At 37.2% G+C, this 27,342-nt stretch overlaps 1 protein-coding gene across 6 annotated transcripts in view; it reads right to left on the bottom strand.

Moving 5' to 3' along the window:
- The window catches only part of APP (amyloid beta precursor protein), a 275,370-nt gene that overhangs the window by 136,586 nt on the left and 111,442 nt on the right, over positions 1-27,342 (bottom strand). For all 6 annotated transcript variants that reach the window (XM_027101867.1, XM_027101878.1, XM_027101888.1 and 3 more), the window contains exons 4-5: positions 25,354-25,466; positions 23,082-23,275 (exon numbers count right to left, since the gene is read on the bottom strand). In XM_027101867.1, coding sequence (XP_026957668.1) covers positions 23,082-23,275; positions 25,354-25,466 — 307 coding nt within the window. The remainder of the gene's footprint in view (positions 1-23,081; positions 23,276-25,353; positions 25,467-27,342) is intronic.

Genomic DNA, 27,342 nt, shown 5'->3' with positions numbered 1-27,342 from the left:
AGTACCTAAGTCATTATCTATTATTTTTGATTATAATAATTACAAGGCCTACATTACTTTCTAAAGACCTAATTAAAAAGGGACATGTTATAATAGCCATGATTATCAAACCAGAGGTAGTAGATTAGTCATTACACCCTAAGGAGAGCTTTTCTCTTTGACAGTGTGAGTGTGAATTGATTAAGGAAACAGCAGCCCCACACTGGCCTGCCCTTACAATTCCAAGCCATGCATTACAAACAAGTTAACTGTACATTTTGCAGTTCAACATGCATCGATATCTATTCTTTAACTCAGTTCTGAAAGCAAGTACTATGATACAGGTTATTCTAATTTTTCCCATGTTAGATGTAAAGAAACAGGCCCAAGAAAGTTTTATTAGGTTCAAAGCACACTTTAAACCTTCAAAGACACTTCTGAAGCAAAGATCATCTTATTCACTAACAAGTCCTTTCTTTCCTAAACTACTTGGGTGCATCTATTACTTTAGATTTCTGTCTCCACACAAAATGTTTTTTTTGTCTTTTTTTAAATGTGGATTAGTTCTACCATCATTAAATGACCATAAATGCAATACTGCCCTTTCCTTCATGATGATTATCTCTTTTCCAGGTTGGTAGCTAACATGTGTTAGCATTTTTAGTATCTAACACATTAATCTCATGACTGCTCGTATTGGAACAGCTGACATAACAAGATAGCAAATTTCCACTGCAACCTCTACAACCACAGTAAGAGCTCTTCACATAGGCCTGGCAACAGGTTGCTAAGCAGAACACATTGGAAGACAAGTTCAACTAACAGTAAACAATGGTCTCAAATGCAAAAGAAAACTTCATTATATGCTACAAGGAGATACAATAGCAACTCATTTATATAATTTGAGTTACTATTGCTCTCAATAAAATGGTGCTCTCCTATAAATAGTTTTTCAAGTAACTTCTAATATAATGCTCTATTTTGGGATATCCACTGGCAAATCTTTTCCAGAATTATACACTATACTTTACTAAAACAATTTAGTCAATACACAAGCATTTAGAGCCCATTATGTGCTCAGTGTTCAGTTCTCTTTACAACTATTTATATGGCGCAACGTGTTTGGTAAAAGAGGACATAAATTACAACAATGAATATCCATCTGTTGTATCTTCAAACGTGTAAAGATAGTATAACCAGATCGATGGTCTGTGTGTCCTTATTTTTTAATTTGATGACAAATGAATAGAGATTAATAAAATGTAGAGCTAAAGAAACCACTGCTAGGATTATTTTAAAACATATAAACATTCATAATTTGCACTTTAGCTACCTTCAAGAAGTTTATGAAGATGCTATAAAATTCTATGATACTAGATTATGTATACAATTAAGAAACTGGGAAACCAGCTGGAGTCAATAAAGTATTACACGTATAATGTTTTTATTTCCTACCGGAATCTTACTGATTAAAAATAACCATAACATCTGATGCAAGTAAAATGATACCCATTTAAAGGTGCTTAAATATGATCAGTGATACAGTTTTAAAAGAGACAAAAATATGCTTATCTTTATGTGACGTGTGTGTTTTTTAAGTAAATAATGTTATCAACACTAAGGATATGTATAATGTACTCACACTATTGGGGTCAATTACAAACAAATAATAATTTATTTGTATAAATAAATATATATAATATAGAACACATACATATACAAAATAATACAAATGGTAGACGAAAATATTACTACTCATAATGTGAATACGAAATCATTAGTTTGAGCTACTATATTTATCTGGTAGTAATAAATTCATTGCTTTCAAATATTGTACATTCTAAAGTTTTAACTAGTGAAGACTGTTCTTCTAATGTCTCACTCCACACAGGAAATTTGCTACAGGTTAACTGAGGAGACAATTTCATTTTCAGATAAGTGAGGCTATTTTTATTTTTATTGGAGTACAGTTGCTTTACACTGCTATACAGCAAAGTGAATCAGCCATACATATACATATATCCCCTCTTTTTAGATTTCCTTCCCATTTAGGTCACCACAGAGCACCGAGTAGAGTTCCCTGTACTATACAGTAGGTTCTCATTAGTTATCTATTTTATACATAGTAGTGTATATATGTCGATTCCAATCTCCCAGTTCATCCCACCCCGCCTTCCCCCCTTGGTATCCATACATTTGTTCTCTACGCCTGTGTCTAAGTGAGGCTATTTCTGAAGGAAGGAAAGGATACTATTCCTTTAGGATCATTTCAAAACAAATGAAGCATCAATAAATCATGAACATTGAACACACACACACATATACTTCAGGTGAACACTGGCTTCAACTAAATGGAATAATGCCACCCTCTTCCATTTACATACAGAAAACACCGGAAATGTTACTTTGTAAATATGGAAGGTGAAAAAGGAAGCTGAAGTTAGTTCTTACTTGGGATAGATTTTGTTTACCTCTAATCAAAGGAAATAGTTTTGAGTACAGTCAGCTCTCAGTATCTGCAGGGGTTCGGTTCCAGGGTGCCCCCCAACCAGGATACCAAAATCTGTGGATGATCAAGTCCCTTATATAAAATGATGTTGTCTGGTTGGCCCTTGAACAACAGGGGTTTGAACTGCATGGGTCCATGAATAACTGGGTTTCTTTTCTAAATGCATACTACACGATTCCAGGTTGGTTGGAACGGACTGTAAAGTTATATTGGGATTTTCCACTGCGCATAGGGTCTGTGCCCCTAGCTTCTACCCGCCCCCCCCCAAGTTGTTCATGGTTCTACTGTATTTGCATATAACTTACGTACATCCTCCATTATACTTTAAGTCATCTGCAGATTACTTTTAATACCTAATACCATGTAAACAGTTATAAGTACTAAGTAAGTGCTATGTAAATAGTTGCTGGTGCACAGCAAATTCGTTTTGTTTTTTGGGAACTTCCTGAAAACAACTTTTTTGTGTGAATATTTCTGATTCATGGTTGGTTGAAGTATTAGATGCAGAATTGTGAATATGGAGGGCCAACTGTATCTGGAAATTATTTTCCATATGATTGACTTCCTTCCAAAATAAACACAGGGTTATGAAAGTTTCGCTAAGTTCTTTGTGAATGGGGTCTTGGTACTAGTTTAGATGGAGTGGGGGAAACCTCATGTACTTCTATTTTAGGGCTCCCAGAAGCCGACTTACATGTAACTAAGTTCAAGATAAAGTTCCAACATGCAATTGTTAGTTACCAGGGATTTGATGAGCCACATGGCTCAAGTGAAGGAAACATTTCTAGGCATAATATGCTGTTATGTGGATTTTGAGGCCAAAAGAAAACACACAAAAAATACATAACTTTAAGGGCCCCCTAGACATGAACAATGGTGAATTCCATCTAAACTAGGGGTTCTACACTGAAGATAACAAAATCCAAATGTTGGTTTTAGCAAAGAATTAGTGTTTGGGGGTTACTACTGCCAGAAACCTGTCATAATCATAAGGATTGGTATTTTCTTTCTCTTCTACTGTTTTGTAATCCAGGAAATCTGGAGAGTTTAATTAAAAGACATTGGGAGGATATATACCCAGGAGTGGAACTGCTAGGTCATATGGTAGTTCTATTTTTAGTTTTTTGAGAAACCTCCATACTGTTTTCCACAGTGGCTGCGTCAATTTACATTCTCACCAACAGTGCAAGAGGGTGCCCTTTTCTCCACATCTTCACCAACATTTGCTCTTTGTGTTCTTTTTGATGATGGCCATTCTGACAGGTGTGAGATGATATCTCATTGTGGTTTTGATTTGCATTTCCCTGATGATTAGTGATGTTGAGCATCTTTTCATGTGCCTGCTGGCCATCTGCATTTCCTCTTTGGAAAAATGTCTATTCAGTTCTTCTGCCCATTTTTTAATCAGGTTGTTTGGTTTTCTGAGTTGTATGAGCTGTTTATATACGTTGGATATTAATCCCTTATTTGTCATACAATCTGCAAATATTTTCCCCCATTCAGTAGGTTGTCTTTTTGCTTTGTCTACGGTTTCCTTTCCTTTAAGTTTAATTAGGTCCCATTTGTTTATTTTTGCTTTAATTTTTTGCTTTAGGAGATGGATCCAAAAAAATATTGCTGTGATTTATGTCAAAGAGTGTTCGGCCTATGTTTACCTCTAGGAGTTTTATAGTATCCGGTCTTACATTTAGGTCTATAATCCATTTTGAGTTTATTTTTGTAAATGGTGGTAGAGAATGTTCATTCTTTGACATGTAGCTATCCAGTTTTCCCAGCACCATTTATTAAAAAGACTCTCTTTTTTCCATGGTGTATTCTTGCCTCCTTTGTTGTAGATTATTTGACCGTAAGTATGTGGGTTTACTTCTGGGCTCTCTATCCTTTTCCATTGATCTATGTGTCTATTTCTGTGCCATTACCATAGTGTTTTGATTACCAATTCAAAAAGATACACGTACCCCAATGTTCATAGTAGCGTTATTTACACTTGCCAAGATATGGGAGCAACCTAAGTGTCCATCAACAGTGAATGGATAAAGAAGATGTGATATATATGTGTATACACACACACACACACACACACACACATACACATACACACACACACAAACAATGGAATACTACTTAGCCATAAAAAGAACAAAATTTGCCATCTGCAGCAATATGGATGGACTTGGAGGGCATTATGCTAAGTGAAATAAGTCAGACAGATAAAAACAAATACTGTATGACATGAGAATCTAAAAAATACAACAGGAAAAAGGAAGCAGACTCACAGATATAGAGAACAGACTACTGGTTACCAGTGGAGAGAGGGAAGGGGGGAGGGGAAATATAAGGCTGAGGGAGTGAGAGGCACCAACTATTGAGTGTAAGGTAGGTGCAAGGATGTATTGTACAATACAAGGAATATAGCCAATATTTTGTAATAACAGTAAATGGAAAGTAACCTTTAAAACTTGTATAAAAATCTTAAAAATTTTAAAAATTAAAATAAATACATTGGGAGGATAAAGAGAAACCGTCCATGCCTCAAAGGCATAAAATTCTCAGCACCGAATAATCCAACTATTCAAATAACTTTTACAAATGAATCATTCCCCAGCACTTCTCATTCAGTGACATCTGGTTACTGGGGCAGCTTGCGCCATTAGGTCCCAGTAAGCACAGTGATCACTGCCAGATGTAGCTGGGGTGGCAGCAACCCAACCCTGAACTTCAAAGGTAACTCCTCTTCCAGCCATCACCTGCTTAGAAACCAAAACAAACCCCACTGGTTTGGCCAAACATCTATAATCTAGTTAAGGTTATTAAAGGCTTTTGTTTTTGACATACATGCGGTCCAAGATTATTCAATACAGAAATTCAGCATTTTTAGTAAGACCTCAGAGCTGGCAGCCAGTTTCCTCAAGAGAAAATGCAAGCTTCTGCCTCTCTCCTATTCATCATTTTCAAATTAGTTTCCATATTTCAGTACAAGACTCAGTGATACAGTTACAGCCTCAAACAGTGCTAGATGCTGCCAACCCATCACTGTGACAGTCATTTCTCAAAGCCACAGACTGTTTCATCAAATCTAGTCTTTCTTGACTCATCCACTGGCAAAGATTTAAGGCTGTAATGTATCATTTGCATGATTCACTTTGTGACCCTCTTCCAAAGTTGTTAGTTTTTTCCCCCTGTCAGCACTTACTACCACCTTCTCAAAATGCAAGGCAGTAAAGCGGCTGAAAGATTATATATTCAAAGAATTTTAACTCTAGACATCCAAACAAGATATAAAGCCAAATTAAGTGTCTCTCTCCCTCTCTTTCTCAGAACCAATTTTAAAGACAGAGAAAGTACTGATCCACTAACAGACACATTCTCACAACAGCCTGAGATCAGGTAAGGCTATGAATGTTTCCACATCCCAAGGTAACTGGAAGACAACATGGGCATAACTTACTCCATGATTCAATGACAACTTTTCACAAACCACAAATAACGTGTTTGTGAAATGCACTCTCCACGCTACCATCTGGTGATTATTTTCTGAGAAAAAGTTCTTGGAGCACACAGACCATAGTTAAATTGACTTTCAACTATACCTAGCACTGTGCCACCCACAAAGCAAGCCTCAATAAGAGCTTTTTATGCCGACTGCAATAGTGACCATGATCAATATTTTATCCCTTATGTTCGAGCATCAGCTTGTGTCGGTCTCTGCTCAAGTTTCTGGGAAATGACTGGAAATGGTCTGTACCCAGTGTTATTAGCAATTCTCTCTGCTTCTGGAGCAAAGGTGAGTGAGTCCCAGGTCCCTAGAGGGCTTAATAAATGGATTTTTAAAAAATCTCATAATCGTGCTCATGTAGCGGGTACAATAAAACACTCCCAGTGGTCGTGTCTAGGTCAACGTATTTCACGTGCCACATATTCTTACAGGAAAGATAGATCAAGACACCATGAAATCATATTCCTGTTATTTACACTAGAACTCCATTAACAGCTTCAAATGCAGCCATGGACACAACTGTCCTCAATTCAAAGTAAGCTTACCATCATTAAGTTTTATACTTTGACATGTTACCTTGGGTTGGGGTTACTGGACTATCATTTCCCCCTCCATAAATAGTCAGTTTTAACATGATGGGCTCACAAGCTATATTATCAGCTCCATCTCTACCTTATTTGATTCTAATAATGTGACCAAACCAACTGAAAACATCAATAACAACATTAAAATGGCCTAGCTATTGACCAAAGGGAGATGTTAATTTTAATGTATATTTCTCTCCGTTCATAACAATCCCATTCTTTATAAAATAGACATATCTCTGTGGAACATTTTACAGAGAAATAAGATGCTTCTCCTTTTAAAGGGAATCAGATTGAAGAGACTTCTACTAACCTAGAAGTAGAGTCTATAAATTCTCTGTCCCTCCATTAATCTCCCCCTCCCCCTCCCTCCACGCCCCCAGTAAACAAATAAGTAAAAGGCAAGAACTTGAAGAGAAATAGCTCGCTTATTTTAGGTACCCTAAGTTAGCCCTCTGCAGGTTCTGGCCTTTTTCTAGGCATGTGACACAACGTATATATATATATATTTTTCACATTTCCCATCGTAAATATTAAACTAATCTAAAGCTTGAGACTATACATACTCCCAGCCCCCGCTTCCCCCATGGAAGGCTCGAAGCTAGCGCAGATTAAACATGGAACCAACGTACACCATACTATCAGTAAACATCAAACATTTTTAACTTCTCTCCAGTATGAATTATTCAATCAAAATTATTTATTAGTCTGAAACTTTTTAAATCAAAAGTGAATAAATTAATCATTCTTAAAATTATAATTTATATGTGCTCAAGGTAGAATGCAAGAAATTTAGTTGAATGACAAAAGTGCAGATTATTAATGATATTTCTTTAATGTGTAATTAATGGAATGAGAATCAACAGAAGGCTTCTGTTGAATTTTACACCTGAAATACCTGTAATATTTATTTGGCAGAAGAAAAAAAATGTAAATCCTCAAGAATAGATAAATCAGCACAAATCTATTCCTAGTTTTGGAAAAGCCCAAATAACATTCATTAAATCATTCTACAAGAAACTAATAGATATTAAAAAGCGGTGAACATTAGACAGGTTAATATATGCTAGGTGTTCAGAACACTGGTTTGCACATAGCAAGATTACATAATATCTATTACGATTATTATTACTTGCCCACAGACAAGGATATAAGAAGGCAATAAAATTTACTCCATGCCGTCATGACACTCATAGTCTAGAAAAGCCTGAAAACTTGACAGTATGTGGAAGGAACATGTTATTATTAACAGTAAAAATCCAGTACTGGTAAGTATGCAATGACAAAATAAATCCACCTGCTGTCCATATCTCACTGTAAATGGGCATAAACATTTAGATAAACTTTAAGTCCTCTCAAAACATTCATATCTTTTAACCCAGTTGTCCTATTTTTGGAAAAGTACTTTAAAGCAATTATAATATTATATAATATGGGAGGAAAATCTAGACGCATTAAGGAATTCAAAAGCTTGGCTTCTATAACATAAAAAAAGGAAGCAAAAAATGTCTGACAATAAAGATATGGATGAATAAATTCTGAAGGACTATACATAATTAAAGGGTGTAAATATGCAAATTATAAATGTATTTTAAAATATTTAAAAATATTATTTTAAAAATGAAAAGTTTCTATTTCAAACAGAACTAAATAAAAACAAGAACAAATAGAAACATAAAACTTACAATAAAGTCAAATTATAGGTGATTTTCCTTGACCCAACTCCTTTTAAAAAATTATCATACTTTAAACATTTTTCTAATTAGATGTAAGGGAAAATATTTTAAGTGGAGTTAGTTTTTCAGGACTCTAAATACATCAAATATTTCAAAACATGATCATTTTGTCCCAGAAAGTATGCTGATATTAGTGTAGTCAAAATGGACAGTAGTGACACTAATAAAAGGAAAAAAATAATTGACATAATGATTAGAATTAATGAAGTAACTGAGTGCAAATAAGAAGACTTAATCATCCACTGTATTTGAGCACATTTTAAGCTCTGGATGCAGTTATGTCTGAAAGGTTTATTTTGACCTCAAACATGCCCATGTGCACAAAAGCTGCATTCAAGAGGCAGACTCCTGGGGTGTTTGCTTTTCTGTCCATAGGAGATCAGGGTGAGGCAAAAGCTTGGAATGGAAGTTGTGTTTTTTTGTTTTTTAAAAGAATAATACCCCTAGCTTTCCCGTACTAAAGAAACCTCTAAACCAGTTTCTCAACCTCAGCTCTACGAACATTTCTCTGCTGTGGGGCTGTCCTGTGTATTTCGGATGCTGAGCAGTATCCCTGGTCTCTACCCACCAAATGCCAGGAACATCCACCCCCCTAATTGAGACAATTAAAAATGTCCACAGGTATTTCCAAAGGTTCCTTGGGCATCAAAATCGCCCCCAGTTGACAACCATTGCTGTAAACCAATGTTTGTTTACTCATTTTTAAAATCACACAATGCTTGCCAACAGCTAAGGGAGGTGAGATGGTCTCCCTGAAATTTTTGCCTACTGATGTTTTCAATAAAGAGCTCCAATTTGACACTAAGGAACAAAAAATGCTTGCTCGTTCAAATAAGAAAGCCACTTTAAGAATGGACTTTTATCCAAAAGTTCAAATAAAGATGAATCTTACAACTCCAATTTCATTTCATTTTATTCTATTTTATTTTACTTTTTGAAGCAATGGAAAGATATTCTATTAGTAACTACAGTAAGGGTGCTAAGCGGTTGTAATAAATGTTCCTAAAGGCCCTAGTATTTTTTTCCCCAATATTTCTAGCTTTAGAGACTCCTGATGCAATTTCACTTAATTCTTGCATGTCTGCAATGATATTCCTTGGTAGCTTTTGTTTTAAAGCCCCATTACCTTAACCTTGAGATACCAATTATGTCTGTGTATGCGTTTAACCTGAATGTCAATTCAATTCAACTCAAATATTTGTTGAGTACCTAGCTTGTAGAAAATTAGGTCAAGTGTTTAATAAAGTCACACAGGTCTCATAATAAATGTAAACTCCTGATGACCCCTGGAATACCACCAGGTTCCACTGGACACAATTTTACATTTTAAGTTTCATTTTGAGCAGTTGTATCTACTTCTAAGGGTCAATAATTCTAATTTTTACACTTTCTTAAAATATTTTTTTCTTAAAATATTTTTTTCAAATGGAATAAAACTCATTCTATCTTGTAATTACCATATCACTCAACTGGAATTTTTTTTGATGCTTAAGACTTTTTTTTCTGCAATTTTCTTATTTTTATCATCCCAAGAATTATTTCATCATTACTCACTAATTATTTCCCACTGTGTTAAGGAAGACCAGATAACATGAAAATAAAAGAATGAAGGAATTGCCTAGAAGGATGATGCAAGAGGGGAATTGTCATAGTTTTATTACTGTGTTCTCCAAATACTGCATCATCTTTCAAGAAGGAATAAAATAAATCTAGAGACATTCCCTGAATACAAGTGAAAATCAAAAATTTTCATTTTCCGCATTGGCAAATAGGAGAAAATTGACAGGAGATATTTCACAATTATTAAACAAATCAGAAGATGACTAAAATTGATCACATAAGCAAACCCTCAGACCATGAGTCTTCAGATGATGATGTCCTAGATGAATTTTCTCAAGCTCAAGAACTGCAAAGTGAGCAATGCATTTTTAAGAACAAAAAGAAAATATGGTATTCTCATCCAGTTAGTCATTGGATGACATCATTCAGTATTTTGCAACAAAAGCAGAAACTATTGCTAAAATTGCTAAAAACATGTGTGACAGTATTCTTTCCTCCTTTGTGATGTATGTGCAACAAATTTTATGATGTTTGTGAAACAGAATATTTTTGATATACTTTATAAGGAGACAAATACCAAATGCAGGAGTATCTAAAAAGCAATGAGAAGTAAAGAACAAATGTAAAATGAATAAAAAAAGGACTGGATTAATGATTCTCATGGGTGTTTATAAATCCAAACTTGAAAATATTTTGCAATTATGGACAGAAGATAGTTGTTTTCTCTTCAACAAAATTACGAGCTCTTAAAGTTTTTGAAGTATTGATTTTTTTTTTTACAATTATCAAGGGAAAATGCAAGTGCAAGAAAACGACCAAGAAGTACGAGGCTAGAACTGAACAGAGATGTATTTGAACCTGGAATCAGTATTTGTAAGGTGGTTACAGTTCGGGTTCATGCATGGCAGATGATTAGCGGCTAGTTTTATTCAAAGGATATTGCCCGTTTCAGAAATCCTTACCTTCAAAACCAGGAAGAGATGAAATAAAAATCTGGCTTAACTGTATTTATTTATTAATTTATTTTGATGTGGACCATTTTTAAAGTCTTTATTGAATTTGTTACAATATTGCTTCTGTTTTATGTTTTGGTTTTTTGGCCGCGGGGCATGTGGGATCTTAGCTCCCTGACCAGGGATTGAACCCGCACCGCCTGCATTGGAAGGTGAAGTCTTAACCACTGGACTGCCAGGGAAGTCCCTGGCTTAACTGTATTTAAATTTTAATTTAAATTAAGATATTCACTATATTAATTCTTATTAAAATTTCTAAATGAAGTTATTTCTTACCATCCCTTTATTCTTGTTTTTGTAAATCATCTGTAAAGTAATTTAAAAATATAAAAAAAACTATAATAATAAAAAGGGCCCACTGTACCCAGAGAGTCAGTGATAGTGGATTGGCTTTTCAAGTACAGTGCAGGCAAGGCAAACGCCAGAACTGATTCAGCTGACTGGGCTCAGTGAGCATCACAAGGTATTACATGTTCCCATGTGTACACACATGCATGTACACACACATGCGCACACACTACTGAGGAAACCTTCATCAACTAAAGAAAACTCTCCTGAGCTACAAAATACAGCCTTTAAAGAAGCACATGGTGAGATGTGGTCACAAGCAATCACTCGTCTGGATCTATCTTAATGACTTTTATTTTAATTAAAAGGAAAAAGAAAAATATATCATCTAATTATCCAGGAAGATATATCAGGTTACCTGTGAGCACTTTCTCACTAATGCCTGCAACTCTAAAAACACAAAACTGTATCCTTAGAGATTCTGTTTTGAAAAAAATGTAAGGACATACTCCCTAGAGGCAATGTGTTGTTATAAAAGAATTAGAGGGTCTTCCTTTAAGTCATTTCGCTACAAATTCATCATCCTCTGTGGATTATGTGGTTTCAGTCAGATTTTGCAGTTCCAGGTGGGGGAGAACTCACCCTCCAGGCCCTCACTCCCAAGGTTAGACTGGATATGTGATTAGTCTTTACACATTAGTTTTCCAATGAATTTTCCCATGGAAAAATTCTTACCCAAGGTGGCTGGAATCTGTATACTATTAACATAAGTAAGCTGCATTACTGATCACTTAACTAGGTATTTTGAGGTGGCCTGAGAACTTAATCACTACAATACCGGAGAAATAAATACTGAGTTATTTACAAATAAATTTTGGGAACAGTGACTGATTTGTTTCTACTCAATCTTTTAAAAGACTTACCTCTTTTTCAATGAGGTCATAAAACAGAGCTCATCCTACAAAGAATGTTTCTCTAAATGCCTCATTACCAATGGGAAAACACTCATCTCCTTCAAAAAGCAATCTCATTACCTACCAATCAACAAAGTGCATTAAGCTGTGGATCAAATTTCATTTTGGAGGAGCAGAGTTCCCCTTTCTTTTCCCCTCTTCAAGACGTGTCATATAGTGTCCCCTAAGGACCTCTCAAGCAGGATGTGTTAAATAAATTCTTACTCTGATTCTACATTTCCAGCGTCACAAGGCAGGCTTGTTCCTGGAACCAGGCAGCCACCAGCGGCAGGAGCCCAGCTTGTGTGTGGGTCAGTGATGCAATACCTCTCTCGCTCTGCTTTGCCAGATGAGAAAGAAGGCATACATGCCTGCAGGGCTAACAGAAAAACACGTTCCAAAATGAAGTGATGCAAGTGCCCTGATATCCTAACTACATTAAGTTCAAAACAATTCTTTTACTTTTTTTTTCCAGTTCTAATTTATCTTTCTTTTTTTTTAAATTTTATTTTGAAAACTGAAATATAGTTGATTTACAATGTGTTAGTTTCTAGTGTACAGCAAAGTGATTGCTATACATATGTATATTCTTTTTCATATTCTTTTCTATTATTACAAGATATTGAATATCATTCCCTGTGCTATACAGTAGGACCTTGTTGTTTATCTATTGATATTTTATACACAGTTGTTTGTATTTGCTAATCCCAAATTATCCCTCTCTCCCCTTTCCCCTTTGGTAACTATAAGTTTGTTTTCTATGTCTGTGAGTCTGTTTTGTAAATAAGTTTATTTGTAACATAATTTAGATTCCACATGTAAGTGATATCATATGATATCCGTCATTCTCTATCTAACTTACTCCACTAAGTATGATAATCTCTGGGTCCAACCATGTTGCTGCAAATGGCATTATTTCATTCTTTTTTATAACTGAGTAAAATTCTATTGTGTGTATATATTTATGTATATATATATCCACATATACATATATATGTGGATATATATATATATATATATATACACACACACACACACCACATCTTCTTTATCCATTCATCTGTTGAGGGACATTTAGGTTGCTCCCATGTCTTGGCTATTGTAAATAGTGCTTCAGTGAATACTGGGGTGCATGTATCTTTTCAAATTAGAGTTTTCTCTGGATATATACCCAGGAGTGGGACTGCTGGATCGTATGGTAGTCTTATTTTTAGTTTTTAAAGGAACCTCCATACTGTTTTCCAGAGTGGCTGCACCAGTTTACATTCCAACCAACAGTGTAGGAGGGTTTCCTTTTATCCACACTCTCTCCAGCATTTATTATTTGTAGACTTTTTAATGATGGCCATTCTGACTGGTGTGAGGTGATACGTTATTGTAGTTTTCATTTGCATTTCTCTGATAATTATCAATGTTGAGTATCTTTTCATGTGCCTGTTGGCCCTCTGTATGTCTTTGAATCTTAAAAAATCAAGTTACAAAAGAAAATAAAAATTCCTAGTTCAACCTTAGAATGTATTACTGGGTGTATAAACCTTTCGTCTGAATGGAAAATAAAGAGTGATTAGAAATTTTAAGTATCTAGAGCTACAATGACCAAATGACCAATACCACTAGCTACGTGTGACTACTGAGCACATGAAATGTGACAAATGACAATGAGATGGTCTGTAGGTGTAAAATATGTGCTAAGTTTGAGGACCCTGTGTAAAAGAAACAAACGAAAAAGACTGTGAAGTATCTCATAGATAACTATTTCATATTGGTTACATGTTGAAATAATATTTTGAATATATTGGATTAAATAAAATGTTATTAAAATTAATTCACAAGTTTCTTTTTACTATTTTGACAGTGGCTATTAGAAAGCGTAAGAAGTACATTATGTGGCTCATATTATATTTCTGTGGGATAGATCTGAGCTAAAACACAAGAGATTCTGTAACATCCATTTATGGACCACAAAATCATTACCAAAAGCTATGAAAAATTTTTTAAAAATAAGCAATTCAATTTGGCCCATATTTCTTAAAGACCAATGTGCAAAATATATCTGTACATAATTTGCAGCTTGAATCCTAGCAGATAAAAGGAGAAATGATGACAATTAATTGGAAGAGAAATCGCAGTATAAATAAAAGAATACAAAGGAAGAGCAAGGGTAGGAGAAGAAAGAGTATTTCAAGGAAAAGTCAGAGAAGACTTGTAAAGGAGGCATCTTTTGGGGGGAGCATTAAAAAATACATAGGATTTGGGCTTCCCTGGTGGCACAGTGGACACGGGTTCAAGCCCTGGTCCGGGAAGATCCCACATGCAGCGGAGCAACTAAGACCGTGAACCACAACTACTGAGCCTGCACTCTAGAGCCCGCAAGCCACAACTACTGAGCCCGAGTGCCTAGAGCCTGTGCTCCGCAACAAGAGAAGCCACTGCAATGAGAAGCTCACACACCGCAATGACGAGTAGCCCCCGCTCGCCGCAACTAGAGAAAGCCCGCATGCAGCAACGAAGATCCAACGCAGCCAAAAAAAAAAAAAAAAAGTCAAAGCTATCTAGCAGTAACTCTAATACACTGCCTATTAAAAAAGAATACATAGGATTTTATACGTCCTAATAAGATGTAGCAACTTAGAATTGACAAATGTCTTTGTGGTACATTAACACCATTTGACAAAAAAGAAATACATTTTCAAAAGGGGCAGAGAAGTGAAAACAAAAGCTCAGAGAAAGAAATGGCCAAGGTTTGGGGGTTTCATTTAAGGCAAATGAAACCCCCAAATTTTAGTGTAAGGCTAAAATGCAGGCTGGAGCCAAGTAATAAGAGTACTAAATGCCCTTCTGGGGAATTTACACTTTTCTATAGACAGCAGGAACCATCACTGTTTCCCAGCAAGTGTCAATACGATTGAAAATGCAGAATAGAAACATTACGAAGGCGTGGAGTATTCCTGGGAAAAGAGTAAACAAAGGCTTGCGGGGCAAGAAGAATGAATTCCAAGGGATGGGAATAGAAGTCAAGGTCCTATAAGAACACAAGAAAGTACAAGGGTAACAGAAGAAAATAAGGCATTGATGTAGTAAGGAGTAATCAGCGAAGTTAGTCTAGTAGGAGGTAAATGATGGTCTGAACTCAGGAAGTGGCAGTTCAGGAAAACAGCACGGTTGCAGGTAGAGGTGAAGGAGCAAATGACAAGGGAGACTGAAAATAAAAGAATGGATATGTGGATGGCAAATAAACATATGAAAAGATACTTCACATCATATATCACCAGGGAAATGCAAATTAAAACAATGAGATACCACTACACACCTATTAGAATGGCCAAAATCCAGCACACGGATGACACCAAATGCTGGCAAGGGTATGGAGCAACAGAAGCTCTCATTCATTGCTGGTGGGAAGGCAGAATGTTACAGCCACTTGTTAGACAGTTTGTTGGTTTCTTATAAAACTAAACAGACTCTTACCATGTGATCCAGCAACTGAGCTCCTTAATATTTACCCAAAGGAGTTGAAAACTTAGAGTCACACAAAAACCTGCACACAGGTGTTTATTCATAATTGCCAAAACTTGGAAGCAACAAAGGTGTCCTTCAGTAGGTGAATGGAGAAATAAACTGTGTAGACCCAGACAATGGAATATTCCTCCTCACTAAAAAGAAATGAGCTATCAAGCCATGACAAGACACAGGGGAACCTTAAATGCTTATTAGTAAGTGGAAGAACACAACAAGAAAGGGCTACATACTGTACAATTTCAACTATATGATATTCCAGAAAAGGTTAAACTATGAAGACAATAAAAAAAAATCAGTGGTTGCCAGGGTTTGGGAGGTTGGGAGAAATGAATAGGTGGAACACAGAGGATTTTTAGTGAAAATACTCTGTATGACACTTAGAATGATAGATGCATGTCATCACACATTTGTCCAAACCCATTTGTCCAATATCAGAAGTGAACCCTAAAGTGAACTATGGACTTTGGGTGATAATGATGGGTCAATGCAGGTTCACTGATTGTTAACACATGTACCACTCTGGTGGCAAAATTGACAATGGGGGAAGCTATGCACGTGTGGGGGCAGGGGGTATACAGGAAATCTCTGTACCTTCTGTTCAATTTTGCTGTAAACCTAAAATTACTCTAAAAAATAATCTTGAATAAATTTTTAAAAATCCAAGACAGGAAGTGGAGGCGATCAAGTATGTAGATGTAACATAATCATAAAAGGGACGATGGGGAACCAAGAGATGGAGGAAGGTAGAAAGAGATGTTGAGGTAGAGGAGAAAATTCATTAGTTTATTCAACAAACATGTACCAAGCACCTACCCAATCACAGGTACCACGATGCAGAAATTCACAATGGATGACCGATGACTGTGAAGGGGTCATTTGAGGAGCATGAAGGAGAGTGATGCTAAGAACCAAGGAGAATGGAGTTGGCTTGGATCAATTGCTATATGGAAGGTGATAGGTCATCAAATAGTGATAATTCGGTGTATCTAGTAACATTAAGATCCCAGCTGATGTTACAGCATGAATAAGAAATGGAATTAACTGGTGGGGTTATATGACATGATACATCAACCTTAGCAAACTAAGAAGCAGTTAAAGGGAGAAATTAATTTTTCCCAAATATGGAGGACTGATGAAAATATCTTTAGAAAATGTGAAGGGTATCAATAAGTCCAGGATATTCAAATGAATATGTAAAAACGGTTATCCATTGGGTCCATCCTGGTCAGAAAGAACCAAAAAAAGAAAGAGGATAATGGACTAAAAGCCTGAATTGGGGAGGTGATTATTATGAGGGAAGGGTGAAATCAGTAGGACATAATTAGTGTTGTAGGTCTAAGATCAGAAGATCATATTTAGAGAGTACTGTCGAATCTGGAAACCCTATAGGTGCAGCATTTCTTAGTGATGACAGAGTTCAAGGGATGACTGTGTTGCAGACAGCAGAAATGGCACATAAATGAAGGTGACTAGGAAAAGCCAGCTACATTTCAACTGAATGTCAATTTGAACAGTGATATAACTGAAAACAGAGATAGGCAAGGTGACCATATGACCTGGTTTTGTCTAAGTCCTTTAGTTAAGACTGTGGTCCTAGTGTCAAATTTGGTTTGAATAATAAATTGTGTAGTTGCCCGAATAATAGGTAATGCAATAAATTAAAAGAAAAAAAAGTGTTAAAGAACAGTATAATAGTGCCCTACAGTTTGGTGATTGTAACAAAGAAGGCATATAGTAGTCACATAACCAGAGAGATGGGTATAAAAGAAGGTACAGTTACTGACTGATGGTAATAAATAAATGAGGGACTTGAGGCCAGAATGGGAAGCCCTGTGGGTCTCTTACCAGGAATGGTGAGACGGGGTGTAGGAAAAGAAAGGGCCACTGAGAACTATTTCATAAGATATGATGTTAGTAATGCTTTCAATTAGGTCAGTAAGTTGGAAGAAGTGTAGGAGGAAAAGATCAAAACACATTGAAATCTATTCCCAATAAAAAGTAGGTTTTAAAAGACACAAAAGATATGTTAATTGTGGAGGAGGGCCTGACAAAAGTCTGTCACTCTCAGGTAAAGCACAAATACCCATTTTTAATTATAGAAGTCCCTCGTATATAAATCATCATGGATGGCGGGTCACTAACCTTGATACAGGGTTACAAGTACACAGCTAGCTCCATATGATTTTAACAGCAGTCATGGAGCTTTCTTGGTTTACTCACCATTATTTGGGTTGTTTACTAAGTACAGAGTCAATTCAGTAACAAGTGATCAAGTATCCAACAGACCGGAATAAAGAAAATGGCTGAACAACCTCAAATTTCCTTTTTAATACTGATTGCACTGGCATCATATAGTAAGAGCCCCGGTGACAAGACAAGAATCATTTCAAGAAGTCACCCTTAAACTTTCAAATCCAGATATGACTGAGGAATAATATGAAAAAGCTATAAAAATAATAAGAAGTAAGCAACTCCAACTTTTAGACAAAGTGGCAATTAAACTCAAACCAATGGACATTTCTACACCTGGCACATGGAACACAGGTGAGGGGACCAGCCATGGACCAGAAAGCAATGCTCAGAAGATTTCCCACTGGCCAGTCCTACTCTCACTGATGTTTCCTGCCACGGGAGAAGAAGAATTTATACTATTTAACTTTCATCTCTTAGAAACATAAAGAAATATTGTAAGCATTCGGTTAACTTACGCCTTATTTCTTTCTCCCGATCTTTAGAATTTGTTTAGCTTTATGCTTGATACATTAAACTCAATTTTTCTAAACCACGTAAAGAGGAAACACAAAAGAGCTTAACAAACAAGAGAGTCATGATAAAATTGGGCAAGAGCCACCAGAGAAGCCTGCATTATTAACTGATAAGAAATGAAAACTAGGGTAACTCAGTGTACATAGATTCTTATATATTTGTATAATAGATTGTACTTCTGTAAAATTATTTTTAAAATTCTACAAAATGTTATTAAAAAATCTGTGCCTGACTATATAAAAATCAGAAAACTTTATATTAATTATTATAAGTCTTAAGGTCATATTTAATGTTTTATTTGGAAATCTGTGACACTAGGGAACATCTGAGAAAATACTGAAGGAAAAAGTGAAGTGATATGTCATCATCACCTTTGGGGGATGAGATAGGATGAAACTGATGTCTGAACCAGATGGCCTTTCTAACCAAAAGTTGCTGATTTTATAATTTTATGATCTGACTATAAATGTTTGCCTTTAATTAAAAAAAGAGTCTATAAGTTATGGGATTAAGATTCTAAAGAAAAAAAGATGAAAATATATGTCTTAAAAATCACAAAACCAGACAAAGAACTTTTTTTTTTAACATCTTTAATGGAATATAATTGCTTTACAATGGTGTGATAGTTTCTGCTTTATAACAAAGTGAATCAGCTATATACATACATATATCCCCATATCTCCTCCCTCTTGTGTCTACCTCCCAACCCTTGTATCCCATCCCTCTAGGTGGACACAAAGCACCTGTGCTATGTGGCTGCTTCCCACTAGCTATCTATTTTATATCTGGTTGTGTATATATGTCCATGCCACTCTCTCACTTCATCCCAGATTAACTTTCCCCCTCCCCGTGTCCTCAAGTGAATTCTCTACATCTGCGTCTTTATTCCTGTCCTGTCCCTAGGTTCTTCAGAACGAATTTTTTTTTTTTTTTTAGATTCCATATATATTTGTGTGGGCATATGGTATTTGTTTTTCTCTTTCTGACTTACTTCACTCTGTATGACAGACTCTAGGTCCATCCACCTCACTACAAATAACTCAATTTAGTTTCTTTTTATGGCTGAGTAATATTCCATTGTATATATGGGCCACATCTTCTTTATCCATTCATCTGTCGATGGACACTTAGGTTGCGTCCATGTCCTGGCTATTGTAAATAGAGCTGCAATGAATGCTGTGGTACATGACTTTCTGAATTATGGTTTTCTCAGGGTATATGCCCAGTAGTGGGATTCCTGGGTTGTATGGTAATTCTATTTCTAGTTCTTCTGCTGAAAGATCAGCTGCTAACCTTATGGGGATTATCTTGTATGTTATTTGTTGCCTTTCCCTTGCTGCTTTTAATATTTTTTCTTTGTATTTAATTTTTGATAGTTTGATTAATATGTGTCTTGGTGTGTTTCTCCTGGGATTTATCCTGTGTGGTACTCTTTGCACTTCCTGCACTTGATCATATTAGAGAAGTTTTCTACTATAATCTCTTCAAGCATTTTCTCAGTACCTTTCTTTTGCTCTTCTTCTTCTGGGACACCTATAATTTGAATGTTGGTGCATTTAATGTTGTCCCAAAGGTCTCTGAGACTGTTCTCAACTCTTTTCATTCTTTTTTCTTTATTCTGCTCTGCAGTAGTTATTTCCACTGTTTTATCTCCAGGTCACCTATCCGTTTTCTGTCTCAGTTATCCTGCTACTGATTGCTTCTAGAGAATTTTAAATTTCATTTATTGTGCTGTTCATGATTGTTTGTTTACTCTTTAGTTCTTCTAGGTCCTTGTTAAATGTTTCTTGTATTTTCTTCATTCTATTTCCAAGATTTTGGATCACATTTACTACCATTACTCTGAATTCTTTTTCAGGTAGGCTGCCTATTTCCTCTTCATTTTTTGGTCTTATAGGTTTTTACCTTGCTCCTTCATCTGCTGTGTATTTCTCAGTCTTCTCATTTCGCTTAACTTACTGTGTTCGGGGTCTCCTTTTTGCAGGCTACAGGTTCGTAGTTCATATTGTTTTTGGTGTCTGTCCTCAGTGTGTAAGGCTGATTCATTGGGTTGTGTTGTTTTTCTGGTGGAGGGGACTGGTGCCTGTGTTCTGGTGGATGAGGCTGGATAGTGTCTTTCTGGCAGGCAGAATGGCTTCCGGTGGTATGTTTTGGGGTGTCTGTGACCTTATTATGATTTTACGCAGCCTCTCTCTGGGTGGGGTTGTGTTCTGTCTTGCTAGTTGTTTGCCATATGATGTTGAGCACTGTAGCTTGCTGGTCATTGAGTGGAGCTGGGTCTTAGCATTGAGATGGAGATCTCTGAGAGAGGTTTCACTGTTTGATATTATGTGCAGCCAATTATGTGCAGCCGGGAGGTCTCTGGTGGACCAATGTCATGAACTTGCCTCTCCCACCTTAGAGGCTCAGGCCTGACACCCAGCCACAGCACCAAGACCCTGTCAGTCACACGGCTCAGAAGAAAAGGAAGAGAAAAGAATAAAGAAAGAAAGAAAAAAGTAAAATAAAGTAAATAAAGTTCTTAAAATAAAAAAATATATATATTAAAGATTAAAAAAACAGGTAAGAAAGAAGAGAGCAACCAAACTAAGAAACAAATCCACCAATGATAACAAGGGTTAAAAACTATACTTAAAAAAAAAAAAAGAAAAGAAAATGGGCAGACAGAATCCTAGGACAAATGGTAAAAGCAAAGCTGTACAGACAAAATCACACAAAAAAAGCATACACATACACGCTTGCAAAAAGAGAAACAGAAAAAAAAAATAAATATATATATATATATAATAAAAAGGAAGAGGGCAACCAAATCAATAGACAAATCTACCAATGATAATAAGCTCTAAATACTAAACTAAGATAAACATAAAACCAGAAACAAATTAGATGCAGAAAGTAGATCCCATTTATAGTTGCTCCCAAAGTCCACTGCCTCAGTTTTGGGATGATTTGTTGTCTATTCAGGTATTCCATAGATGCAGGGTACATCAAGTTGATTGTGGAGATTTAATCTGCTGCTCCTGAGGCTGCTGGGAGAGATTTCCCTTTCTCTTCTTTGTTCGCACAGCTCCTGGGGTTCAGCTTTGGATTTGGCCCTGCCTCTGAGTGTAGGTCACCTGAGGGCGTCTGTTCTCCGCCCAGACAGGGTGGGGTTACAGGAGCAGCTGATTAGTGGGTCTGGCTCACTCAGGCCAGGGGGAAGGAGGGGTACAGAATGCGGGGTGAGCCTGCAGTGGCAGAGGCTGACATGACGTTGCACCAGCCCGAGGCGCGCCATGTGTTCTTCCAGGGAAGTTGTCCCTGGATCATGGGACTCTGGCAGTGGCGGGCTGCACAGGCTCCCGGGAGGGGAGGTGTGGAGAGTGACCTGTGCTTGCACACAGGCTTCTTGGTGGCTGTAGCAGCAGCCTTAGCATCTCATGCCCGTCTCTGTGGTCCGTGCTGATAGCTGTGGCTCGCACCTGTCTGTGGAGCTCGTTTAGGCGGTGCTCTGAGTCCCCTCTCCTCGCGCACCCCGAAACAATGGTCTCTTGCCTCTTAGGTATTTCCAGACTTTTTCCTGGGCTCCCTCCCGGCTAGCTGTGGCGCACTATCCCCCTTCAAGCTGTGTTCACGCAGCCAACCCCAGTCCTCTCCCTGGGATCTGACCTCTGAAGCCCGAGCCTCAGCTACCAGCTCCCACCTGCCCAGGCGCCTGGGCAGACAAGCGTGTCTGGCTGGTGAGTGCTGGTTGGCACCAATCCTCTGTGCAGGAATCTCTCTGCTTTGCCCCTGCACCCCTGTTTTTGTGCTCTCCTCCGTGGCTCCAAAGCTTCTGCCCCACCCACCCCCCGTCTCCGCCAATGAAGGGGCTTCCTAGATGTGTGGAAACGTTTCCTCCTTCACAGCTCCCTCCCTGAGCTGCAGGTCCTGTCCCTATTCTTTTGTCTCTGTTTTTAATTTTTTCTTTTGCCCTGCCCAGGTATGTGGGGAGTTTCTTGCCTTTTGGGAGGTCTGAGGTCTTCTGCCAGCATTCAGTAGGTGTTCTCTAGGAGTTGTTCCACATGTAGATGTATTTCTGATGTATTTGTGGGGCGGAAGATGATCTCCACGTCTTACTCCTCCGCCATCTTGAAGGTCCCTCCCAGTTAAAGAACTTTAGCAAATGTTTAAGTTTGTCTCTGACTTCATTTATATAGGAAAAGATGACAAAACACAAAAACCCAAGAAAAACAAAAAACAAAAACCCACAATAACAGAAACAAAACCAAACCTTTCTTAACAAAAATTCAGTTTTAGCTAATGAGTGATGAAATGATTCCTAAATCCCCCCTGCAAATTTCTAAATTACAGACCAAAACAAAATGCCATGTCGTTCACCCAGATCTCAATTCTCTGTAGTACTACCAGTGACCTATTATAACATCAGTGGAACTTTGATCCCAACTCTTGAGAGTAAAATAAAATAGTTAAAATTAACTCAGTGATGGCTGATCAATTATACTAAAATTAAATGGTAGGCCATAACCAGAACAGAACCTCATGGTTAGATTTTTTTTCCATAAAAACAAAATCTGATAGGAGTGGGCAGAGATTATTTAAATGAGAAACAGAAAGATAGACAGATTTATAGAAGAAATAAAACTATGTGCTAGATGTTCTGGCACCTACAAAAGACCAAACATAAAGGCCACCTTACCTCCCATCTGCATAGTCTGTATCTGCTCCACCCCACCAGACATCCGAGTCATCCTCCTCTGCATCTGCTGAGTCAATATTGTCACTTTCGTCGGCCAGTGGGCAACAAACAAACTCCACCCCTCTGAACTTGTCAATTCCACAGGGCAGCAGCATGCCATAGTCATGCAAGTTGGTACTCTTCTCACTACAGGTCTACAAAAGGTAAGGAGAAAACGGTGAGAGTACTGGAATAGATGTGCTTCATTGTAGGAAAATCTCAATCATAACAACACACAGGCCCAGTGTATCAAGAACCAATTTCACAATGGAAAGAATCATTTGCTTTTCGAGGGGATTTACAACAGAGTTTCTTTAGCACAGGCTTTTTTGGTACCCTTAATTTTTAACTTTGTTACTTATTTAATAAGGATATGTTGTTATACTATAGAAATTAATTAAAAAATAGAATAGAAACTAATTGGGAGCTAAGATGTAGAAGAGGTTGCATTGTGAATAGTTATCAGAGAATCAGTGCTTTCTGGCTTCATTAGCATATCAGGAAGTAGGGGTAGTTTCACGTATATCCCCCCAACCCACTTCTACCTCCCATATGTATGGAAGCCTCTCTCACTCAGACCTATCGCATTCTAGAAATTCTAACTGTCTTGGCTCACTTCCAAAATAACAATCCTGGGAAGAGAAGAAATTATCCTCTGCTATGAATCAGAACTTAAAGTCAATAGAGATTTCTCCTTCAATATCCTTTTGCTTTCCTGGGATTTGCTAAATTCCCACACATTTAAATTAACATAAAGCTTTGAAAGCATCCAGCGGTGACAGATGATAATTCAACACACATAGGTAAACAATGAAATTTTACGAGTGTATTTTGACCTCATAGGAATTAGAGTCATTTCGTTTCTTAGCAACAACAAAAAAAATTTTTTAAACTCAAGAAGAAATGAAAAATGACGTTATCAGATGGGTACTGGGCTTTAAATTACTTAGTTTGTTTTCTTAATATCTGCTCTTAAACATTTTTATATAAAGACAAGGTCGCTTGCCAGCAAATTAAAACATATTATTTTAAAAAAGGCAAAATTAATGCTGAATCTTAAGTGGTGTTTTCTGCCTAATAGCATTAAGGCTATGATGCAATGTTTAAATGAAGGTAGATCAGGGTTTTTCAACCTCAGTATCATTGACATTTTGGACCAGATCATTCTTCAGGGCAAGGGGAGAGGAAAAGCTGTCCTGTTCACTGAAGAATGTCTAGCAGAAGCTCTGGCCTCTGGCCACCAATGCCAGTAGTACCACCCCTTAAGCCAATAATGTCTCCAGACATTGGCTCATGTTTCTGGGAAGGGACGTGGAGTAAAACTGACCCCATTCGAGAACCACTGAGCTAGATAAAGTAGGCTAATTCTAGGAGACTGATCGCATTACAAAAAAACTATACAAATTTACTAGAAAAACCTCATAATATATCAAAGGGACAAAGCAGTTTTGAAGGTAGTAATATCAAAAAGTGACATTTGGGGAATCCCCTGGCGGTCCAGTGGTTAGGACTCTGCGCTTCCACTGCTGAGGGCCCGGGTTTGATTCCTGGTGGGGGAACTAAAATCCCACCAGCCACGTGGCACAGCCCCCCCTCAAAAAAGGTGACATTTTATGCTAACTTTTTTATGTCTCTTATCAGCTTTGCCAAAAGCAGGGGTTAGCAAAGCTTAGAATTGGTGACATAGACTCATCTACTATGGATCAATGAAGGTGGTGGCACGGCATATGGTGAACACAAAATTGGGTGGCACAACTTAGAAACTGAGCTTTCTAACTGTAGCTTTTAGGTTGGTACAGGACAAGCTATTGTTCTCCCACTGTATTCCCGAACAGATAATAGAGAAAAAGGTTAAATCCTGAAAACTTGGTATATGACAAAAGAAAACAAGAGATAAATTAAAAAGAAATTTTAAAGGTATGTTTGAAGGTTTATAGGGAGTATAAAATTGTAGTTTCTAAATTATAAAACATGGCATAGACATAACAAATCTAACTAAATATAAAATACTCATGGATGGTTTTTTAAATAATAATAACTTATTTATCAACACAGCTGTTGCCTCAAGATATCCTCTTAAAATATTCATGAAGTCTTTTATTTTTAACAATAATAATTTAAAAAACATATTTATCAACACAGCTGTTGCCTTCAAATACCCTCTAAAATGTCACTGCCCATAGTTCCTAGGAAGTCTTCACTTTAAAAGTAGAAAGAATGAATGGGTGGGTACCTCTTTGGCAACGGTGTGCCAGTGAAGGTGGGTTTCACAAACATCCATCCTCTCCTGGTGTAAGAATTTGCACTTGTCGGGAACGAGGAGGGCATCGCTTACAAACTCACCAACTGCAAGAACGGAAAACAGCTTCATGTCATCCCGTCTGCATCCCAAGGGCCTTATCCCAGTGACAGTAACAAGGAAAGATGGGCTGAAAGAACTTCAGAGAGGTTATACAGCTTTTAGAATGGTGAAGTAATCAATCCAGGAAAGACTAGTACCTTTAGAATGTTGAGTCCTGCTTCCTTAAACAGCCAAGTTCCTTGCCACATTACCTTGATGGTTAAAATACTTCCTGCATGTCTTAAGTGAAACTTTAACTTAACTAGTATGAATCTCTGACTGCAAATTAATCATACAAAAAATTGCCATTCAATTGCGACAAGGATTAAAAAATGACAGATTGACACTGCCTAGGCAATCACTGGGAAGAATCAAAATAAATGATTGTCCACTCCTCTTTCTTGGACATTTTAATCTCTTTGTAAGCTAATAGAAAATTTAGCATTTTTCTACTTCCTAAACAAACAAAATCTATATATACACATATGTGTATTATTATTATTTTAATATATGCTTAGTGTTTTTATTTTATTTTTTGATCATCAAGAAATTTAATTAAAGTAATGGTTACTTTTCAAGTGTATGGAATCACAGAGGAAAACAGAGAAATTCAACTACATCCATAAAATTTTACTTCTTAAAAAAATATCTAGGGCTTCCCTGGTGGCCCAGTGGTCGAGGGTCCGCCTGCCGATGCAGGGGACACAGGTTCGTGTCCCGGTCCGGGAGGATCCCACATGCCGCGGAGCGGCTGGGCCCGTGAGCCATGGCCACTGAGCCTGCGCGTCCGGAGCCTGTGCTCCGCAACGGGAGAGGACACAACAGTGAGAGGCCCGCATACCGCAAAAATATAAATAAATAAACATATATATATATATATATATATATATACACACACATACACATATATATATATCTGAAGCAAATACACATATGTGTATTATATGTTTATACAATACACATATATACACATACACAGAGAGTTTAATTCAATTAAATTATGAAAACTCCTTAGACTTTTGCTATATATATATTTTTAAATTGTATATCATGCAAACTATTTTTAGCATTGCTGGTACTTCAGATATAAAGATAATATTGATACATAAAGTCCTATAAGAATTCACATTCTCATAAGGGTGAAAGTTGGATAATTACAACATAATGTATAAGCTGTGGGCTTAATTTTTTTTTTTTTTCTTTGCGGTACGCGGGCCTCTCACTGTTGGGGCCTCTCCTGTTGCGGAGCACAGGCTCCAGACGCGCAGGCTCAGCGGCCATGGCTCACGGGCCCAGCCGCTCTGTGGCATGTGGGATCTTCCCGGACCGGGGCACGAACCCGTGTCCCCTGCATCGGCAGGCGGACTCTCAACCACTGCGCCACCAGGGAAGCGCTGTGGGCTTAATTTTTATTTGCTTTGTTCACTACAGTATCCCCAGCTTTCAGCATAGATTCTGAACACAGTAGGCAATAAATGTCTTGATGAATGAAGAAATTAAACGCTGTAATAGAGATAAAGTGATGGGCCAACATAGTGAACATATCTGCTCGGGAAAGATATGTGCTGGGAAACATATGTGCTGGGAAAGACCTCAAAATAGAAATAACATTAGAGATGAGTCTAAATGGATGAGCAGGAGTGTGACATGTAGGAAATGAATGGGAAGTTGCAAGATGTAAGGACAGTATCTATCTTGTTTAACGTCCTATTCCCAATCCATGGTCCAGTGTTGGCAAACATGACCATATTGGATGGATGGATGGTTGGAAGGATGGCAAAAGGAAACTTTCTGTGCAAAGAAAGAATAAGGGACAAAGCATATCTGTATAAGACACAGAAGTTCACTGTGGCTGGAACACATGGTAAGTGGGAAAAAATG

Source organism: Aethalodelphis obliquidens, unplaced genomic scaffold, assembly GCF_003676395.1.
Source record: "Aethalodelphis obliquidens isolate GAN/ISIS:26980383/991018 unplaced genomic scaffold, ASM367639v1 scaffold1, whole genome shotgun sequence".
Classification (NCBI taxonomy): domain Eukaryota; kingdom Metazoa; phylum Chordata; class Mammalia; order Artiodactyla; family Delphinidae; genus Aethalodelphis; species Aethalodelphis obliquidens.
The sequence above is the reverse complement of the archived record's forward strand: the minus strand, read 5'-3'. Positions and strand labels throughout refer to the sequence as shown.